Here is a 22,273-nt window from a genome sequence, read left to right on the forward strand (position 1 = left end):
ATGCAATTATTGTTGGAAGCCAAACAAGCTTTTCTCAAGTGTTAGAGAACACAATAATATCAGGGCCTATTTGTATATGTCCAAAGACTGTGTGCTCCTTTAGTTGTATCATTTTGATGAGAGCCCTAAATTTTGGTTTCCTTGCTTTTGTCTTTATCTGTATATGACTCTGTTCTCTTTTTAGAGCTCTTTGTTATTGACTGCTCTTTACTAATAGTGTAGAGCAAAATAGCCATCTTTTTTTTTGTGAGATACTTGAGATCTCTACATCACTAAAACATATAGGTAACTATTAAAATGTATTCAGTTATTAGTAAGATCAAATTGAACTGTTAGATTTAGGGTTTCACTAGATCACTACTGTTTTCTGAGATTTGGGAGACCCAAGACTATGCTGATGTTCTTTATGTTGTACTGGATGTATAAATGTAAATTTGCATATTAAAAAGTCTAAATCTTAAGAGAACATTAGAGGAAAATAGAAGTAAATTTTAAATTTCAGGATTGGTCATGGTTTTTGGTCATATCAGTCTAATGTGAACAGTGATTGCAGTGTTTAAACTGAAATATTAGTATTAACCAATTTTCTTTTAGATTTATTTTGCTTATGAGATTGAGAGCATGAGCATGCTCATTTAACTGTTGAATTGGGAATTTAATATGAATGCAATCCACGTGTCAGTGGCAAAGATTTGTGTGTTTTTACTGGAAGTGGGAAGCCTTATGCAAGGGCTTAGTTATTGCAAGAGTCCTGCGTTGGTTCCTGTTCTCTTTTGTTATCTGCATTTACAAAGGGAGTTGAAGAAATTGGAATGGATTCAAAGAAAAGGAATAATTATTACTCTTAGGATAGTAGTGAGAACATGTGGGAATTGTGCAGCAATGGTTCTTAAATATTTTTGCCTTAATTCATTGACAGTTCACACTGATGTATGTTATCCTCTGCACCTTATACTTACTCATAAAGGTCATTAGCATGACCATACAAATAATGTTTTATCAGAAAATTATAGAACAGAATCAGAGTGTGAATTACGGTCCTTTGGGAAATTAGTGTTGGAGTGTGAATTTGACCTGCTTTCATGTCAGTTCCCTAGACTACACAGGTATGCATTATTTGATTTGGTCCCTCTCCTTTCCTACTCATTTTCTTGGTAGAGACAGTTTCAGACCTGAAAAAGTGGTCATTCTTTCCAGGTCCTGATGACAGTTCTGAGAAAGCTATAATGCCTGGTACTTAATAGTTGTCTAAGAAATATTTAATGAGGGAGCTCTTAGGCAACTAACTTCAATCCAGAATAGAATGTACCTTTCAGGTTTCACTGGGATTAATTTTTGTCCATTTTGACAGTCTCAGACTAGTTAAAGTCCACTGTGAAGAGTCTGTAGCATGGTCAACAAGAGAGTGTAAAGATTTATTCAAGCCCAGGCTATTCGACTTAAAGATACTTGTTTTGAAGATCAGCATCCGACATGGTTTAATTATTGTCTTGAGAGCCTAATACTAGCAATGACAGGGATCACCAACGTAGAGGGTGAGTGCACAGGCTTGGCTTCATTCCTGTTGAGCAAAGGAGAAAGGAGTGTAGGTGGTTGTGTTTAATGGGTGTATTTTCACTTACGTGTACGCCAAAAACTGTCCCTTTCACTTTCTTTTTCCCATTCATAACTTATCATGACTTTCTTGACTCCATCACTGTACATAAAGAGATGAGATCTCTTAGTTATGGTATCCTCAGAGAGTGTAGAGAGTTTGAACAGTAGCTCTTAAGTTGGCAGTTTTCATCTCTACAAAGGATAGAGGGAAGGAAACTAACAACTATTGAACATTTATTATTAGTACCATTACTGAACATTTGTGATTATGACTGTTATGCACTATGCTTGGTTCTTTTGTCTGACGTCTTTTTAAAATCAAAACAGCCCAATGAAGAAAGAATTATTTGCTTCATTTTTACATGGAATAAACAAGGGTTAGGGAGACAAAGACACATAGTTAATAAGTGGCAGAACCAGGATTTGAACCAGTGTGTTCGTATCTCCAAAGCTCTCTACTATCTATGAAACTGTCTCAAATCAGGTATCTGAATGATTGGAAATGGTTGTAATAGTTAAGTATATCTGTATAACTATAAGCACAGTTAAAAACTGAGATAGTTTACTAGGTACACTTGAATCATACTGCTCTACTCTCTTTTCCCCAAAGGTTGTAGTTCTAAATAATCAGCTTGTGTTCCAATTAATCTTTATTGTACTCTGATGCAAATTTTGCCTTTATTTGACTTGCAACCTGCTTTATAGAGTTAGTGATTTATTGAATATCGTGGAAGCAAGTCCTTGACAGGCAGTATTTTAAGGTGAAATTGCTGCGTGAGGATTTTGTTAACCTGACATTTTGTGGTTTCGCCTCATAAAACTGGAAAAGGACTCCCAGCATGGAATGTTAATGGGGTGAAGTAATGAATGCAGGCTGGGATACCAGCAACTAGGCGTGAGCAATCCTATAGTTCATACTCCATGATTCTTGGGGGAGGTCTTTGCAGACGGTAGCTTTACTAAAAGATAAAAGCGGTAGGAGATCTTTTTAACTCAGCAGTTGATCAGACTCCTTCTGAAATTTAGGCTTAGAAGCCAAGCAGTGGAATGAACATGGGAAAGTAATTAAAGTTAAGCAAGTGCAATCTCTCATGATAATTTTCACTTTCTCAGACTATTGAAGTAAATAATTATTGAGTACCTATTTCCTCTAACCAAATATTAGCCTTTTTATTCCATTCAGCTTTCAAGTACTGCCTATTTCACTTGTATATCCCAATCTGTCAATAAGGTAACTAATTTAATTTTAGTGTTGTGCAGATTTTATTTCACTGGACAAAGTGATATATAATGTTTTCTTATCCATTTAATTTTATTTTAAAACGTGTGCTCTGCAGAGCCCAAGATTTCTTAGAGTTGCCATTGGGTGAGGCTCTGGACCTTTATTTCTAGATTCCATAAAAGCAGCTCTGCTTTTTTCTGATTAATTTGTTGGACTACTATGTAAGATTTTGTTTGAGTAAAGGATTCTGCTGCTAAGAAAGTTTTAAAGTCTCATGTCTTAAAATATATTTTCAAAGTTTTTGTGATTGAACTTCAAGTGATAGAGCACAAGTTATATGTGGATTACCTTGAATCCTCTATTCTAAAGAAGATAAATGATTGTTTATAGGTTGAGGGGAATTTTTGAGACTTGTTACTTTAATATAATCAGTTTTGTAAGATTATCTTTAGTTGCAGAGATTATAAATGGTTTTAAAAATAATTGTTTTTTTTAATATTTTGAGACTTTTAATTTAAAGGGCTTTTTCCTCCACTGGATAAGCTATTAAGATATCTTTTACATAAAATCTGAGGTTTTAGTGACCACCCTCATTTTCATTTAGCTCCTGAACATGTAGACTGGTATTGCTATTCTCAAAAGCCTAGTGACATATTTTAATCTATGCTCTTCTTTACTGTTTATTCAGTTAGTCAACAGGTCTTAAGGTTTTTTTCCTTTAAGCTTCTTTCAGATTTATCCCTTTTTATTCTTACTTCCCATACTTTAAAACTAGATTGGCAGCATTAATCACAGAATAGTTTGGATAGTTTGTTCTCTTCCTAATTTTGTTTCTTTCATTCATTCTATATAAATTGTCAATTGATTTTATTTATTATCACTTGGGTTTTTCAAGTGTGAAACCTCACAGTGATTCCCTATTGTGATTCTATCAGGTGAAATCCAGTGTTTCAACCTTTGCAACTGCTCATGTATTATCTAATGTAGTAAAACAAACCAGTTTAATTTTATGCCTCATTTGTTCCTCAAAATATTACTCTCTAGGATAAAAGGTATTGACACGTCAGTCTACTTCTCAAAGGCAGTTTTGTAAAATTTATTACTAAGAACAACCTTAGCAGAGTAATTCTAATCTGTGTATATTTATGCCTTAGGTTAAAATCTCAATCAACATAAATCTGGTATCTCAGGGGAAAGTTATGATTGAGTTCTCTTAAGAGCATTATATTACATGACTGGCAAGGACACTAAGCAAGATGCTAGTTCCTTGTAGAGAAAAGATCACTTTTGGTAGGACACAGGTGTATCAACTTTCAAGTATCAGCCAGTTTTTCTGGGGTGGTGTTTATACAAGTGCCTTTCAATTCTTATGATACTTCTTATGTTATCCCTCTGTATCTACCTTCCAAATAGTTAAATTACACATTTTTTCCGAGGTTTTACTATTTCAAAGAAAATAACATTTTCTTTCTTTGGATTTTTTCCCCTCATTAAATTGTTTATTTGTTGCCCATGTGCAATGGCTTTTGGGGACTGTTCTTCTATGTTCCCGTAATTGTACTTTAATGATTGGTTTACTTATCTTTGCCACTAATTTTATTGAAAAAAGTATCTTAATCATCACTTTTCCTTCTCATCTATCCTCTACTGGATTCCCTTCTACGCATCTGTGTGTATCATACCTGGAAGAATTGAGAAGATAATGACTCAAATAATTTTCTGTCTTTTATGGTTCAGATGGGGAACTGAGGTTGAAAAGACTTACATGTTCTGGCATATACAACAAGTACTCAGTATATATATTGAATGAGTAAACTAGTGTCATTCACATTTAATGTTTGAAATGTATATCTTGTTTCCAGCTAGCTTCTAAACTTCTTGAGAGCAAAGACTATGTATTCTCTTGTATGTGAATATTTCCAATTGTCGAGTAAATAAATAGTTTATGAAAAACTTAAGTAACTTGGAATAAGGCAGAATTTCTTTCTACCCAATTGGTTAAAAGTAAATTAGTCTGTGAAAGTAATTTTGCTCAAAATGGAAGTTGACAGTTTGACAACCAAGATATTACTTGTAAGAGTTGAAAAGGAACTTGAGAAATTAAAATTTTCTAATATGAAATAAATTCTTATTAGTGGACATCTAGTAAATATAATACAATTAAATTGTATACAGATAAACACCTAAGGTTTCACTCTCTTCTTTGGCCAGAATCTTATAGTTACAAAGAGAAGAACAAGTAGGATAAAACTAAGCTGCGTTTAGCCATGTGTTAGTTTAAGATGCTTAAAAAAGAAGACTCAAGTGGATGCATGTTAGAAGTTCATCTATTTCAAAAGGGTTGTTTTGGTGAAAATAGATGGAGGGACTGATTTCATGAGCACCCAGATTTAAAACTATATGATGCAGTAATTAAGTATTTTCATGGGCTCCTGCCATATTTGTAATTAAATTTCATGTATTTATTTGTCTCTTATAAATGTATCATTTATCACAATTTATACCATATTTCATCAATTCCGAGGTCTATTATTCCCCCCCCCCCCAGATTTTAACATTTCTTAAAATAAGTGGCCTTTTATTATTACTCCTGTTCTCAGTTGAAGTCTAATTCTTATAGAGAGAGTTTGTGTTTGCTTCTTCCAGTCATCTTGGACACCATCAACCTGAGACCACTTTACATTAAGTTATCTCTTAGATGGTGTTTGGACTTCACTGTTAGTATGAACTCAGAATGCCTTAATTGTGTGAGTATTGTGTTGTTTAAATTTTCTGGGGAGATTTTGTCCCCCACCCTTTACCCAGGGTAAAGGCTATTTCATGAGTTTTGTTGCTTTTCCTATAAAGTAGGAGGATTTATTTCTCTTAAATCTTACACAAAGGTGTGCCCCTGGGGTGTTCCAGCTCTACGCACATATGAAACAATAGTGTGTCATAATTGGTGGTGTCTTTGATAAGAAGAAATACAACATTATAATCAACATAATTGGGTAAAAATGGTAGCAGTGTGAAATTGAGTCAGCCCAATTCAATTTGAATTTTGAAGTTTATTAATGACTAAAAATGAAAATATTATTAAAGAATAGTGATTTTTATTTGGGATTTCTCTTTCAAGATGAAAATTGAACTAGTGGAGTATTTAGCCTTAATGTATTAACTATATCCATAGCTTCAAAAATAATATTTTCTCAAAAATTTGAAACAGCTCATACTTTGCAGACAGGTTTCTCTTTAGTAGTTTTAATATATATTTTTTTACAGTCTTAATTTTTTTTTAAATTCTAAGAACCATTATCTTGAAAATTAGAAACTTCTGCTAATTTAAATTAACATTATGTCTGTGCTAGATAGACAAACAGATACTTTTCTACCCCCCCCACCCCCGCCGTGGAATTAAAACTTCTTCTTTCACTCAGTGTGATTGGGTTAGCTTAGGCCACATGCCTACCTTTGAACCAGTAATAATTGCCATGGAATGCCACGTGTTGATCAGCTTTAGTTCAGGCTTTATTTATTTATGCCCGCGTCAGGTCTTAGTTGCAGCACGTGGGATCTTTTGTTGTGGTGTGCGGGCTCTTCGTTGTGGTGCACAGGCTTCTCTCTAGTTGTGACGCATGGGCTCCAGAGCGTGTGGGCTCATGTAGTTGTGGCGCTCAGTAGTTGCGGCGTGCGGGATTAGTTGCCTCATGGCATGTGTGATCTTTGTTCCTGGATGAGAGATCAAACCAGCATCCGCTGCCTTACAAGACTGATTCTTAACCACTGGACCACCAGGGAAGTCCCAGTTCAGGTTCTTAAAAACCCATCAAGGGGGATGGGATTGCCATGACAAGCTTGAACCTAGAGTGGAGGTAGCAGTCAATTCCGGGTTCTTGCATAAAGTTTGGGATTCTATGCAGAAGGAAGAAGAGGAGGGTGACTGCTGGAGAGGAACCAACAGCATCCTCTTTAGGACTTTATTACTTATATAAATGCTTTGTTTCAGTCCCTTAAATGTCTTTGAAGAAATTACCATCTTCCAGATGATACTAAAAGCTCTTAATTGGTATGGGCTTTTGGTGTGTGTCTCCTGCTATGGTATAATATCAGTACTGAACCTTTCTACTTTGATTTTGTTGATCCTAATAAATGTTGAGCTTCACATATTATAAATTAAAAGGGAGTTGATATAAATATGTTTTAAAGATAAGCTGATAAATTTATATCATCTCTAATAGCAGTAGATCCTTTCCGATTTTCTCAACTTAATATGAAAGAGCCATATTGAGCTTCTTAAAAAACTTGGTGCTTAGACTGTTTTAAGTAGTGTCTTACTTAATCTTTTCTTAAAATGTCAGGTTAACAAAATCCTTGCACAGCAATTTCATCTTAAAAATGTCTGTCATAGACTTTGTTCTAAATATTCAATAAATCACTAACTCTATAAAGCAGGGTACAAGTCAAATAAAGGCAAAAACTTGCATCGGAGCACAGTCAAGATTAATTAGAACACAAATGAGAAGCAAGATGATAGATAGAGATAAGGTGGTCAGCATACATAGGATAGGATGTAAGCAGGACAGACCACACTGCCTGCATCCTGTATCCTGTGGCATGCAGTGTTTATATGTTTTTTTCTCTCCTGCACCCTAACAGATTGATAATTTACTATCTATATTTAACATGTCTTACGAATTCTATGTTTCATAAGCTTCTTGCTTCCTCACACACAGATATAAGAGTTCTACTTATATCTCACAAGATATTTTAAAATTTACTGTCTGTGGTTAACATTTCTTACGAGTTTTATACATCTTGTTTTTCTAGACTTACACTGTAATTGAATATTCTCAAGCAGTACATAAAGTGCACCTTGCAGAAATTCTTTATCAGTTTAATCAGAGAAGCAGACCACTAGGAGATACACATTTGAGAGATTTATTATAAAGCATTCTCCATACTCAGTTGTGGGAGTTGTTTAAGCAGTCTGGAAGTTGTTTCTTCTATGTTTGGTGCTGTTACCCAAAGTCATCAAGGCAGAAAGTCAAGAAGGGAAGGTTGACATGAAGTAAAGGGAAGCCAGGGCAAATGGGAACCTGTGAGGATTAGTGGAAACTGTGACCTCTCACTGTTTCCTACTCTGAGGATATAGGTATGATATAGGTGTCTTGTGAGAGAATATTATATCCTTCATCACGTAGCTCACCACAAATAATGCTCCTGGCCCAGGAGAAAGTCAGAGAAGTTGAAGGAGAAGTTTTGGCAAAAGTTGGCGCTGCTTATGGGGCCGGCTGCTACCTGTGCCAAATAGGTGAGCCAGCAGATAAGCGGAGACATGCATGGACAGCAGTATCACCTCATGAGTGTGAAACATACATGGCTGCCACTTCACTTCCACTTTTCAGATCTTGCTGAAAATATCTTTTGTAGCTAACATTAACTTTGAGCTATCTAGAGAAGAGAATTTTAAGAAATGGCTCACCATTGTGTATGCCTAGGAGTAAATACCCTCCTTTGAGAAGTTTAGCTCAGGATGATTTCTAAGTTTTCATTCAGTTTGGCTGTTCTTTGGATTATAGGACTTTTCTACTTGTGAAGTATTATCTTACCAGTTTTTATGTGAAACATATTGAGTGAAATTTTCAGTCTTTTGGCATTTTTTGAGCATTCTAAACCCTATATTTTAGTTTGGGGCATATTGTTTTAAACATCATCCATTTCAATAAATACTACTTAAGCAGCTACTGTAATTAGATTCTACACTATTAGATTCTATATTATTAGTAAAATGAATGACTAATTTTGAAAAAATACATTTTTAAGGGATTCTGGAGAGACAGTGTAACCTATGTATCTTGTTTGACAAAATCACCTTAAGGAATGCGATCAAAATTTTATGTCTACATTTTTTGCCTTGACATCCAATGTATGTTGTTAATGGTTCAAGAAAATTCATCTGCATTAAGGGGAAAAACCCTGTTAGTTCCAGATTATAAATAAAATTGATCTTTTTGCAGTGTTACTGCCAATTTTGGTTTTGAAACAACTTGTTTCTTTTTGAGCCATCAGCTATGGTGGATTATATTAAATTTAACCACTAAGTTTTCTCAGTGATGTTTACCTTCCTATTCTGTGCTATGGCAATATTTCCTTGGGAATTTCCCTAAATAATGTCTTTCTTATCATTGTGACTGATCTAATAATGTACTACAACAAAGAAATTCTATCAGTAAATAATTTACTAACCTTCAGTGTTCCTTTAGAGCAAATTTTTTTTTTTTGACAGTGGCTCTTTGGACATATTAGACCAGGTATTTCATTATTGCTGGGGACTGTCTTGTGCATTTTAGGATGTTTTGCAGCATCCCTAATCTCTACCAGCTAGGTACCAATCATACCTTCCAAGTTGTGACAACCAAAAATATTTTCTCAACTTTTTTCAGCATCTGTGTTTTATTCTGTAATTTATATTAACTCATTAGAGATGCCTGTTTCAAAGTGTTTACCTAGGATTTTAGAAAGGAGTTTAAAATATGAACATATTATTTGGAGTAGTTATCTTGGGGCTACTATTTCAGAATGTAACTATGCTGGAATTGTTGTATAAAGGTTAAAGTACCCCATATCAAAACCTTTTGATCACACATATAATATTAAACAATGATAGTATTGTCTTCATTGTTATATTATTATGGCCATTCATAGAGAACATACAGTACTAGTCAGGGGCCAGTGATGGAGTTTGTGTATGTTTAACCAATTTTTTATTTGAAGGATGGGACTTGGGAAGAGAAAGGAGAATTAAATCTTGGGAATTTAATCAAATACTGAGTAAACAGAATCAGAGAACAGGATTTATCTTTCTTAACATCACTTAAGATACTTGTTTCTTACACCTGGACACAAGCTCCTGCATTAGTTCTCCTTTGGTCATTTCCTTTTTCTTCCCTTACTCCTACCCTCAGTCTGAATTAATTGTATCTCCTAAGTGTTCCCTCCTTTATCCCTTCATTTTTAATATCCAACTATTAGCCACCTGTATTTTAATTTTTGATTGTCTCTTACCTTTTAAGTTGTGGGAAAATGGAGTGCTAGGTTGAAAAGTGAAGGCATTAGAAGGAAATCATAGTGATACAAGGTTCTACCTTACGTTAATGATCCTAGTCATTGTCTTTAAACAGAATGGAAACCATCAGTATCTTGTCTTTTAATGGCTTTTAAGAGAATCTTAAAAAAAAAGAAAGGGTTGTGGGGCTGGGGCCTCGCTTCCCCTCCCCCCCCCCTTGGTCCCTTATCCCTGGAGCGCTTTGTTAAAAAAGAATAATAAAAAGAGTAAGAAAAAAAAGAATCTCCAAGTTCCCATGGTATTGACTAAAAGCCACTAGTCAGAAATTTCTTTTTTTTCCCCTTGTCTTAAGAAGCAGTTTAGGACTAGTTTAGTCCTTTATTGAATTATAATATTAGATGGAGTTCAGTCTCTTAAAGAAAATTCATATTATTCATGGTAAGGATTGTTCCTTCACTTTTCAGCTTAAAGCATTAAAAATGCTTTCCTTCAGTTTCTTTAATCATAGATAATTTTATTGCACATCCATTGAACTTCCTCTAATTTTTGTATCCTTTTCAGAATAAAGATAGATGGTACCATTAAACTCTTATTTGTCTGGTTTGGGACAGAAGATAATAAGGCCTACAGAAGAAAAATTAACTTAAGTGAAAAGTGCTGACAATTTACTTAGCTGTTTTTGTTTGTTTGTTTACAGGACCATGGATTGGTCCTGTAAAATGCTTAGAAAGCCTTACTTTGGGGATCAACTTCGTTCATTTTTTCCCCGTTTTATTGAGAAATATTTGACATACATCACTGTATAAGTTTAAGGAGTACAACATAGTTTAGCATGTGTTGTGAAATGATTACCACAATAGGATTTTAGCTGAACCTATTGTGGTAATCAACTTTGTTGATTTTGTGCATTGCAAGCTAGTTGTTTACCGTAGTAGCTACTACAGTGAGAGCTAAATAACAATAAAACTGTCAGACCATGTAGCAACATTATTGGAATCTTGCAGTTTATAGCTTTAGGGCAGCTAAGACTCTTTTATGAGGAACTTCTCTGTTTTAATAGAATATGTTCTCATAAGCGTACATGACGCTACTAGTTATATGGGAGTAGCTGGAGAGCATGCCCATCAGTTTCACACCAATCACCTTGGGGAACTTCAACTTCAGTGGAGTCCCAAACATGCCATCCACAGCTTCAGCACCTCCAAATCCAGTGCAGATGCCCCACAGGTCACCACTAGGGCATGTGAGAGTAAGTGCCAATCAGAAGAATCCCAGGGTATGCGATTTTCCGAAGTGATACAGTGAATAATTCCAGATCCAGGCCTCCAGAAGCCCATCCTGTATATACTTGGAAGCTGTGGTTGCCAGGAATTCGTACAGTTTTTGGTTTATGTCCCTGGACTGGTATAGATCTTTGTCTCTCTTCGGCTGGGCCTTGATTAGGTGGTCACAGTGAATGGTGGATGGTATGGTACTTTTTGGCACCCCATTGCTGATGAACCATATGGGCCATGACATTCTGCCTGGCTATGCAGTTGGACTGCAGCCGTAGATACATCTTGCCCAGCTCAATCTCCTGGTTGACTGATCTCAGATTTCCATACACAATCTTCTTGAGAGGATCAGGGGCTGGTTCAGTCATTTGTAAATGGTGTTAATGTTTTTCTCTAGGAGGTCAGAGTGGATGTATTCACTGGTCTCAAATTGGCTCATGTCCCCCTTAGCCTATTGGCTGATGCCACATGGCAACAACTACACACCCTAGGGCTTTCTGCACCTGGGTCACTAATAGGCATTATTTTGTGGAATGACAAGAGATGAGATCATATCTTACAAAAAGATTTTTTAAAAAATTTAAGTTTTCAAGTTCCAGGAAAATCTGTATTTGGACTTTAATTGAAACTTTATTGAACTTGTCTGTATTTTATCTTATGTTTATGTGAGTGAGTGTTTGGTTGTCTGTTTTATCATACCCTATGCATATAACTTTAATATATTTTATATCTTGTTTGTATTTTAATTCACTGGCTAGGACTTTCAGCATTGGAAGTGGTGGGTCAGCATCTTCTATTTCATGATTTTTAAAAAAAATCCTAATGTTTCCCCAATAAGTGTGATATATGACTATATTAAGCATGATGTGATGCTAAATATATATCTTGCAGATATCTTAATAGGTTGAGAAATTTCTATTAAACTATATGTGCAGCCCTAGAGCAAACCCATCTTAGTCATGAATTTTTAAAAATTTTTACTAAATGATAGTGTATTTCAAATTTTGTGAGAGGTAGCTAAAGCAGTGCTTAGAAATTTAATTTATACTCCTAAATAATTATACAAGTGGTCATGAAGAGTGTGTTTGTGTATAAAAGAAATTGATAACAACGTAAAAATTTTTTTTCTGGAATATTTTATAAAAGATTGGAATGATCTTTAAAAGTTTTGTGGAATTTTCCTTAGAACTATTCAGTCCTGCCCCTCCCTCTTTTCTTCTCACCCATCTTACCTTCCCTCCCTCCTTCCTTTATTTTTTGTCTTCTTTTCTTTGTGCTTTTTCCTTTCTACCATTGTAGCCTCCCTTCCCTCCCTTCCTCCTTTCCTTCCTCCTTTTTCCTCCTCTTCTTTGTTCTTTTAAAAATAATTTTAAACTACTGTTTCAGTTCCTCTAGTAGGTTTAGGATATTCATATTTCCTACTTCCTGTTGAGTTAGTTTTGATAAGTTTATTTTTTCTAGGAGGCCACCTAGAAAGTTTTGCCCTATTTAACTTATTATTTCAAACTTGAACGATGGTTTATATGGGTATAAAATTTTGCCTTGATACTCTTTTTTCATTTCAGAAGTTTGCTGTTAATCTAATTGTTATTCCATTTTAGGGAATATGTCTGTTCTTTCTACTTTCTTTTGTATCTTTTGGTTACAGTTACTTTATGTAATTTAAGCCCAATTCATTAGCTGTGGTTTTCATTTTATCTTACTGGGGAATAATTTTGCTTCCTGAATCTGAAATTTTGTGTCTTTCAGCAACCTGGAAAATTTTCCACTGTTATTTCCTTGAATTGCTCTCTCCCTCTTCTTGCTTTCTGAAACTTTGATAAAACGCATGATAAAAAAATAACATATGCTGGATACTATTATTCTATCATTCTTGTCTCTATACCCCTCTTTCATATGTTTAATCTCTTTTTAAATTTGTGTTACATTCTGAGTAATTTCTTTTGGTATCTTTTCAGGTTCACTAATTCTTTTTTTATTTGTATAATCTGCTATTTAACTTACCAACTATGTTTACAATTTCAGTGAATACAGTTTTTTAAAAATTCATTTTGAACTTCTTTCAGCTCTCTAGTCTTTTTTATTGTAATTGGTTCTTAAATTTTGCATTCCATCTTTTAGCTCTTTAATTAATTCAAACATTATTATACTGTAATCTACATTTAATAATGCTGTTATGTAAAGTTTTTTCAGGTCTGTTTCTGCTGTTTTCTTTTGATCATAAATCATGATAGCTTATTTTCTCATTTTTGTAATTTTGAATTGTTAGCCCATGTTTGATAGTGCATTATCTAAATGAGTATTTTGTAACCTGTGTTGAGCATGTATGTCTTTTAACAGTTTTTGTTTATTTCTTACCAGATTTTGCCAATCCAATTCGTTTATATTTTAATGTCTTTGTGCTTTTTCTGGTTATGCAGATAATGTAAAATTGATCCTCTAATTCACTGGGCTTTTAAAAAATTATGCCGGATTTTATTTTGCAGTGTATGTTTAGTAATATGTGTTGAAGGACCTTTATAATACCCTTAGTTTATAGGAATTCCCTTATGATTCCCCTTATTATTTTTTCCTATATATTTAGACATGATAAAAGGTGTAACAGTTTATTTCACAGGAACATCCATAAACCCTTCTTTCAACTGATAATGTAGTTAAAGCTCCCTCTATATTTTTCCTTTTTCTCATTTCCCTTCTCCAAACCAAGAGTTGGTCACTATCTTGAACCTGGCATTTATTGTTACTGTGCATATATTCATACTTTTGGTATGTTTGTAAGTATGCATATTTCATTCAACAATACATATAGTATTCTTTTGCATAATATTAGCATTATGTAAGTGGTATTGTGGTAGATTATAAAAATTGATATAAATTTCTCTTCTCCCTGTGACTCTTGCAAGTTGTCACACTAGTCTGTCCATCTCTGATTTAGCTGGTGCATGTGATTTGCTATGGCCAAAAGGACATTAGCAAACATGACAAAGAGATTTGAAAAACACTTGCATTTTGAAACTTGCTTTCCTGCTACATTTGGAACCCAGAGACCACCATGTGAACAAGTTTGAGCAAGAATATGAGATACCATGTTGAGGAGAGCCAAGGTGCTGTACCCTGCAGGCAATCAGCCTCTTTCTGACCTGGCAGCTGACTGCGGATGTCAGAGTCAGCCTCAACTGAGATCAATCAAGGCTACCAGGAGGACCTTCCAGCTAGGGCCACCCCAAGTGGGTGACCTGTAGAATAAGAAGCCAAATAAATGTTAGTTGTTTTGGGGTGGTGTGTTACCTCGCAAAAGTTAGCTGCCACAGGTAATCATTCCATTTGTATTCTTTCTCCAGCTTCATTTTATTACTCAACTTATGATGCATGTATCACAGCTGTGTAACTGTAGTTCATTCATTTTTCTCTGCTTATATTATTACATTGTATGAATGTACCACAGTGTTTTCATTTTTTAAGTAATTATTTGTTTGCATTTTAAAATTATTACAAATAATGCTCTCCTGAATATTCTTGTGCATATCTCCTTGTTTACATGTGCAATAATTTCAATATTTTAAGTTTTAGGTCTAATTTTTAAAACAAACCCTCAGTTTATAAGTTAGGAAATATTGTTCAGATCATGATATAACTTGCCCCTGTTCATTTCAGTAAGTTTGGATTGACTGAACTGATGTTATTGCCTATACCAGATAATTGTCATTTTATCTTTATAATCTGCTGGCTGACTATGATCCAACTTGAACCATAATACCTCTGAAGCGCATGTCACAAGATTTCTCCATGTGGTACTAAGATTAATTTTATGGCCTATGTGTTTTTTTTCCCTCAGCTTTATATAATTAACAAATAAATGGTCTTATATTTTTAAGTTGCTAACAAAATAAACTCTGTTTCTAGCCCATGTTTAGCACATCACATTTCTGATTATAGATGAAATCAAGATTGCTAAATAAAGCGATCATGGAAATAAACTTTTTCAGATGACATGCAAAAGTTATTTGTTTTACCTCTGCAATGCTAAACACCATGGACATAAATTAGATGATGCTATTTCCCCTGTGGAACCATTTAAAACAGCTCTCTATTCTAAAAGTCAAATATGGTGATTTTGATCAGAGAACTAGGCTTGGCATTAACATTTTAAAATTTGGTTTAAATGATGTAAGAATGGTCATATCATTTTATCTTCATAGAATAATAAAGTGCAGTCATCGTGATCCATTACTTGTAGTGAGGAAGCGCCTTTAAAAGTATTTATTTTTCAGTTATTCATAGAATGATTTGAATGTTCTGTTTTGTTTTTTATTTTATTTTATTATTATTATTTTTTTTTGCGGTACGTGGGCCTCTCACTATTGTGGCCTCTCCCGTTGCAGAGCACAGGCTCCAGACGCACAGGCTCAGTGGCCATGGCTCACGGGCCCAGCCGCTCCGCGGCATGTGGGATCTTCCCGGACCGGGGCACGAACCCGTGTCCCCTGCATCGGCAGGCGGACTCCCAACCACTGCGCCACCAGGGAAGCCCTGAATGTTTTGTTTTTAAGTGTAAATTATTTTTATTTATCCTATAAATTTAGTGATAAAATGTTAGTATATAGTTTATATATTTGAAATGCAGACAAAGTTGAATTAGAGGAGTTTTTTCACAGCATGAAAACTTTCTGCCAAATGCCCATCTTTGAGTGTTACTTTGAGAAAATTTGCAACTCTCAGAAGGTTTCCAGTTTTTCATACCTAAAATAGACTATTTTCTGCCTCATGAAAAGGAAAATAGAAGTTTATTTTTAAGAGATGTGGGACGCTTTTCATATTTGAAAATAACATGCTTTTTAAATTCTTCTTCTTACTACTTAGTCTAATAGTTCCTTGCTGGAGGTATAACTCAGTAGCTCTTATAAATATATCTAGCACAAATCTAAAATCTATAGTGGTGAAAGCCCAATCTAGAACAATATGTATTACATGATTAAAGTTGCCAGATAAAATATAGGATGTCAAGTTAAATTTGAACTTCAGGTAAACACCAGATAATGTTTGGTACATAATTATATGAAAAGAAATTCATTGTTCATTTGAAATTTAAATTTAGCTAGGCAGCCTGTATTTTTATTTGCTAAATCTGGCAGCCCTAAATATGATACAATTTTTATAAAAAGTGTAATTGTAAATATATTACTTTACTATAATTCTAGAAAAGAGTCTTGAAGAATACATAACAAAATAGTAATGGTTGTTATTTCTGGTGACTGGAGGGGACGAGGGAAGATTTTGAATTCTCTCTTTATACTCTGTATTGCTTTAATACATTGCAGCATACATGTATTTTTTAATACTTGTTTAACGAATTTTGACTGAAGTTGTAAAGATACAGTGGATTGCAAAAAACAGTTGAAACGTACCCTCATAGAGCTTATAAATTGGAGGGACAAGTAATCACACAAATAAATGTAAAATTGAAATTGCAGTAGTCTCACAGAAGAAAGAATTATTAACGTTATGAGATTATACAGTAGGAAAATTGACTTGGTTTGGAAAATGAGTGAAAACTTTCTTGAAGTGAAGTTTGAATTTAGCTGTGAAAGAGTGTAGGCATTAACTAGGTGAAGAGACTAGATTTTTTTTTTTCTTTCTTTTTTTTTTTTTTTAAAGACTATTCTCATTCTTTATTCAGAATGTCAAATCTGGGAGGACAGCTTATATGAGCTTTAGTGTAGCCCTGTTTCAAACTATGTTACTTTATCATTTCAATCCAGATCATGCAATTTTCTATTTTCAACAATTAAAGATTATATGTATAAAAAAGTACCCATATAAAACATATGTACATATGTATCCCCATATGCGTACATAGTTTAATATATATACATATATATTATTGCTCATATATCTCTCAAATTTGTTAATAATAAGAATATTTTAGGATTTTTTTAAAACATCTTTATTGGAGTATTATTGCTTTACAATGGTGTGTTAGCTTCTGCTTTATAACAAAGTGAATCAGCTATACATATACATATATCCCCATATCTCCTCCCTCTTGCGTCTCCCTCCCATTCTCTCTATCCCATCCCTCTAGGTGGTCACAAAGCACCGAGCTGATCTCCCTGTGCTATGCGGCTGCTTCCTACTAGCTATCTATTCTACACTTGGTAGTGTATATATGTCCATGCCACTCTCTCTTCGTTCAGCTTACCCTTCCCCCTCCCCATGTCCTCAAGTCCATTCTCTAGGTCTGCATCTTTATTCCTGTGCTACCTACCCCTAGGTTCTTCAGAACCTTTTTTTTTAGATTCCATATATATGTGTTAGCATATGGTATTTGTTTTTCTCTTTCTGACTTACTTTACTCTGTATGGCAGACTCTATGTCCATCCACCTCACTACAAATAACTCAGTTTCATTTCTTTTTATGGCTGAGTAATATTCCATTGTATGTATGTGCCACATCTTCTTTATCCATTCATCTGTCAGTGGACACTTAGGTTGCTTCCATGTCCTGGCTGTTGTAAATAGAGCTACAGTGAACATTGTGGTACATGACTCTTTTTGAATTATGGTTTTCTCAGGGTATATGTGCAGTAGTGGGACTGCTGGGTCATATGGTAGTTCTATTTTTAGTTTTTTAAGGAATCTCCATACTGTTCTTCATAGTGGCTGTATCCATTTACATTCCCACCAACAGTGCAAGAGGGTTCCTTTTTCTCTACACCCTCTCCAGCATATATTGTTTGTAGATTTTTTGATGATGGCCATTCTGACTGGTGTGAGGTGATACCTTATGGTAGTTTTGATTTGCATTTTTCTAATGATTAGTGATGTTGAACATCCTTTCATGTGTTTGTTGGCAATCTGTATATCTTCTTTGGAGAAATGTCTATTTAGGTATTCTGCCCATATTTGATTTGGGGTGTTTGTTTTTTTGATGTTGAGCTGCATGAGCTGCTTGTAAATTTTGGAGATTAATCGTTTGTCAGTTGCTTCATTTTCAAATATTTTCTCCCATTCTGAGGGTTGTCTTTTCGTCTTGTTTGTGGTTTCCTTTGCTGTGCCAAAGCTTTTAAGTTTCTTTAGGTCCCGTTTGTTTATTTTTGTTTTTATTCCCATTTCTCTAGGAGGTGAGTCAAAAAGGATCTTGCTGTGATTTACGTCATAGTGTTCTGCCTATGTTTTCCTCTAAGAGTTTTATAGTGTCTGGCCTTACATTTAGGTCTTTAATCCATTTTGAGTTTATTTTTGTGTATGGTGTTTAGGGAGTGTTCTAATTTCATTGTTTTAGATGTAGCTGTCCAGTTTTCCCAGCACCACTTTTTGAAGAGGCTGTCTTTCCTCCATTGTATATTCTTGCCTCCTTTATCAAAAATAAGGTGACCATATGTGTGTGGGTTTATCTCTGGGCTTTCTATCCTGTTCCATTGATCTGTCTTTCTGTTTTGTGCCAGTAGCATACTGTCTTGATTACTGTAGCTTTGTAGTATAGTTAGAAGTCCGGGAGCCTGATTCCTCCAACTCTGTTTTTCTTTCTCAAGATTGCTTTGGCTATTCGGGATCTTTTGTGTTTCCATACAAATTGTGAAATATTTTGCTCTAGTTCTGTGGAAAATCACTTTTTTGAAAGTGATTGAACATATTTCCAAATAAGTCCTGGATTCCGTATCCTTGAGGAAGGCTCCTTAAGAATTTGTGCCAGTTAAAACAATTATGAAGAACAAGAAAAGATCTTTGAAATGTACACCGTGTTATCGTATAATATTATCTTTGATTTTATGTGACTTTTTTTCGTTCTATTGAAAAAAAGTTTTATAGCATATAGGTCTGTCACTTATAATTGATTAAATATGATTATATCAATTTCCAAAATTATCAGATTCATGACTAAGAAAGTAACCTGCCATATTACCATTGTTTGTATGAGATTTAAGTCATTTCAACTCAGTTTTATTTTCTAATGAACATGCCATAGCAATGAAGAATTTTTGTGTAGAGGACTAGGTGTTGCAACACGTTGCTTTCTGAGACTTAGATAGTGTTAGGAAACATTTGGTTAAGCTGAAAAATGAGTTTTAATTTTTACTATTAATAATTGAGAACTTACAACTTTGGGATAAAATCATTATTGTGAGCTTGCTACTCCAGGCCTTCTTTTCATTTTATATTTCAAAGTCTATGCTTTCAAACAATAGAGAAGAAATATCCCAGGATACAAAGAAATGAAACTTAAACTAAAATTGGGTATTTCATCAGATTCCAGAGAATGGTTTTAATTTTCATAGACATTTTTATTGTGTTCACATGCTAGGAATTGAATATCTTTAAATATTTATTTCAAACTGCATAAAAATTTGCCTGTGTCCAGAAAGCATGTCAAAATTGGATTTTTAAATGAAAATTGCCAATTATAGTCTATGTTATCTTTAGAGTTTTCTTATACAGGACATATCACAAATCTGTTTATTTGTGGAGATGTCTTTTTAGTTGCCTCTGTCCAGAATCAAAACTTTTTAAAGTATTAATATCAAGAACGTTGAATTCAGGCAATATCAGTGGTCTTTTGAGACATGCATCCAGTTCTGATTGAGTAGTATCCAAAGTGGACTTTTAGGCTAGGCAGAGGGAAAAGAACAGAACAAAGAAAGAAAAAAATGACCAATCATGGGAGAAGGGAAGTTGAGAGTGAACAGTGGAGAATGCTACCTAGTTCTTCTAGAGTAGAGCCTCTGAAAGAGAGCAAGGAGTTTTATCAGAATTTCCTCTCCATTGCTGTTATTTGTTGGAGAGTGTAATTTTCTTCAGGTAGTTGGGGTGGAGAAAAGGTTAAGAGCTGCTCGACTACTTTAGCTCTAATTGGTGTCTCTGCTTCCAAGCTTGCTGTTATATTCTTTACATCACACCGATTGATTTTTTCCCCTTTAATATAAATAAATTTATGTTATTCCTCACCCTCTTTTTTTTTTTTGCCTGCGTTGGGTCTTCGTTGCTGCGCAGGCTTTCTCTAGTTGTGGCGAGTGGTAGCCACCCTTCTTTGTGGTGCGCGACTTCTCATTTCGATGGCTTCTCTTGCTGCGGAGCACGGGCTCTAGGCGCATGGGCTTCAGTAGTTTCAACCTGCGGGCAGGCTCAGTAGTTGTGGCTCGTGAGCTCTAGAGTGCAGGCTCAGTAGTTGTGGCACACAGGCTCAGCTGCTCCGTGACATGTGGGATCTTCCTGGACCAGGGATTGAACCCGTGTTCCCTGCATTGGCAAGCAGACTCTTAACCACTGTGCCACCAGGGAAGTCCCTCCCCACCCCCTTTTATCACATTGAAAACAGAAAATTCCAACTGCTTATTCTAACTTAAAAATCCCCTACTTACCTCTCTGACCTAATCTGTGACTCTGTTCCTTTTTCACTATGTTTTGGCTACACTGCCTTTATATTTCTGTTTAGGGCTGTTCTAGCTATGCCTTTTGTTTGGAATTGTGGTCTTACTACTTTGTATTTGGCTGGCTCTGTGTCAGCTTACAGGTCAGTTTCAGAGAGAGGTATTCATGACCACCCAATACTGAGTCACCCATTCATTTTTTCCCTATTACTGTATTATAATTCTCTGAATTATACTTATCATATTTCATGTTTTCTTGTGTTCTTGCCTTTTGTTTACTTCTCTATTAACTACTGTATCTTTAGTGTCTAGAATGGTGCTTGGCATATAGTTGGTGCCTAATAAGTATTTGTTGGGTGGAGGAATGTATGAATCATTGCTCTGGGACTGGATATACTATCCATATAATATCCATGTGTCTCGTCCAAGTAATACTGTCCATAATTTTCAGGACCTTTACTTGCTTGCAGTGTAAGTTTTATTGTAATGAAAATAGAAACCAAATAGTAACAGTGAAAAAGAATTTTCAGGTTGAAGTCTGGAAAGCTGGCTTTGAATCTTAGCACTTTCAGGTTTAATATAAATTAGGTGTAGTCACTATACTTCTGTGACTGTGTTTCTTCTCCTATAATGTAACTTCTCATACGGTTGTTCTGAGGTTTAAATGAAATAGTATATTTAGTTTTTTATGAAGCACTACACAGATTATTTTAAATTCTCCCTTATTCACCCCTCCCCCACAAAGAAATCAAATAACTTTACCTACTTTTAATGATAAAGTAATTTTTAAATGAGCTTTACTTTTATATTATAATTTTACTACATGTACTGTGTAAAGATATGACTTAAAATTAAATAGCTTAGAGAATCTCTAATATTGCTTTTGAATATTTTATGAATTGCAAACTGGTGACTTAGTAATTTCTTTGACATTTTCCCCATTAGTTCTTTCATTCCTGTCTCTCTTCCTTTCCTTTCTGTCGCAATCAGCCAATTTCCTTTTGATTGGTTCTTCATATAATTTGAAATCCAGTTTCTTTATGCTTTCTGAAGTATTTATTATAGAATATGTCATTAACTAGCTAGAAACATGGATTTGTTTATTCATCTCCAGGCCTTGAGGACTATTTGGGGAAGAATAAAGCCCGTTCAGCTTTTCTCTGTTAACGTTTTCTATGCAAAAACACTACCTTGATCAACTCCTGAGCACAGTTTGCAGTTTTCTGCATTCATTCTTTCACTCATGTATTAAAATGCTCAGGATGTCCTCTCTTCCTCCTTCTCACCTGTCCAAACCTCTCTCTCCATAAATAATCAGTTAAAATCTACCTCTTCTCTAGTGACATTCCCAGTCTGCTCTGTCTGAAGTGATTGCTATTTTTAAAAACCTTATGTCGGCTGTTGTTTATAATTAATCATATTTTACCCTTTCTGATATCTTATTTTGTTTTCTTTAGTCATTGGTAATTAACCACATTACTTTTTTACTATCTTATTTTGTGTTTTTTAAATGTCATTATGTTTTTTGTTTTCCTATTGAGATTTCGAGTTCTTTGAGATCCCTTTCCATAGGGTCTGCTGTAGCATTTTTTTTTGTTTTATGTGCTTAATAAAAGTTTTTTGTTTTTACTCTTCACTAAACAGCCATTTATTTTATTCCCAAAGGAAATAGTTTTGTATTTTATGAGTGGCAATATTGTGAACTGGTTAAGTGGCAGATTTATTGTAGCCACATTGCTTAGATTCTAATCCCAGCTTTACCACTTAATAG

At 34.7% G+C, this 22,273-nt stretch overlaps 1 protein-coding gene across 13 annotated transcripts in view; it reads left to right on the top strand.

Annotated features, from left to right (window-relative positions):
- The window catches only part of VPS13B (vacuolar protein sorting 13 homolog B), an 802,268-nt gene that overhangs the window by 272,215 nt on the left and 507,780 nt on the right, over nucleotides 1-22,273 (top strand). The window contains exon 20 of one of the 13 annotated variants that reach the window (XM_033438219.2): nucleotides 14,182-15,106. The exons of the other annotated variants lie outside the window; for them this stretch is intronic. Coding sequence (XP_033294110.1) covers nucleotides 14,182-14,195 — 14 coding nt within the window. The 3' untranslated portion in view covers nucleotides 14,196-15,106. Of the gene's footprint in view, nucleotides 1-14,181; nucleotides 15,107-22,273 lie in introns of those variants that run through there. 13 annotated transcript variants of the gene reach the window in all.

This window comes from Orcinus orca, chromosome 17 (genome assembly GCF_937001465.1).
Source record: "Orcinus orca chromosome 17, mOrcOrc1.1, whole genome shotgun sequence".
In the NCBI taxonomy this organism is placed as follows: Eukaryota; Metazoa; Chordata; class Mammalia; order Artiodactyla; family Delphinidae; genus Orcinus; species Orcinus orca.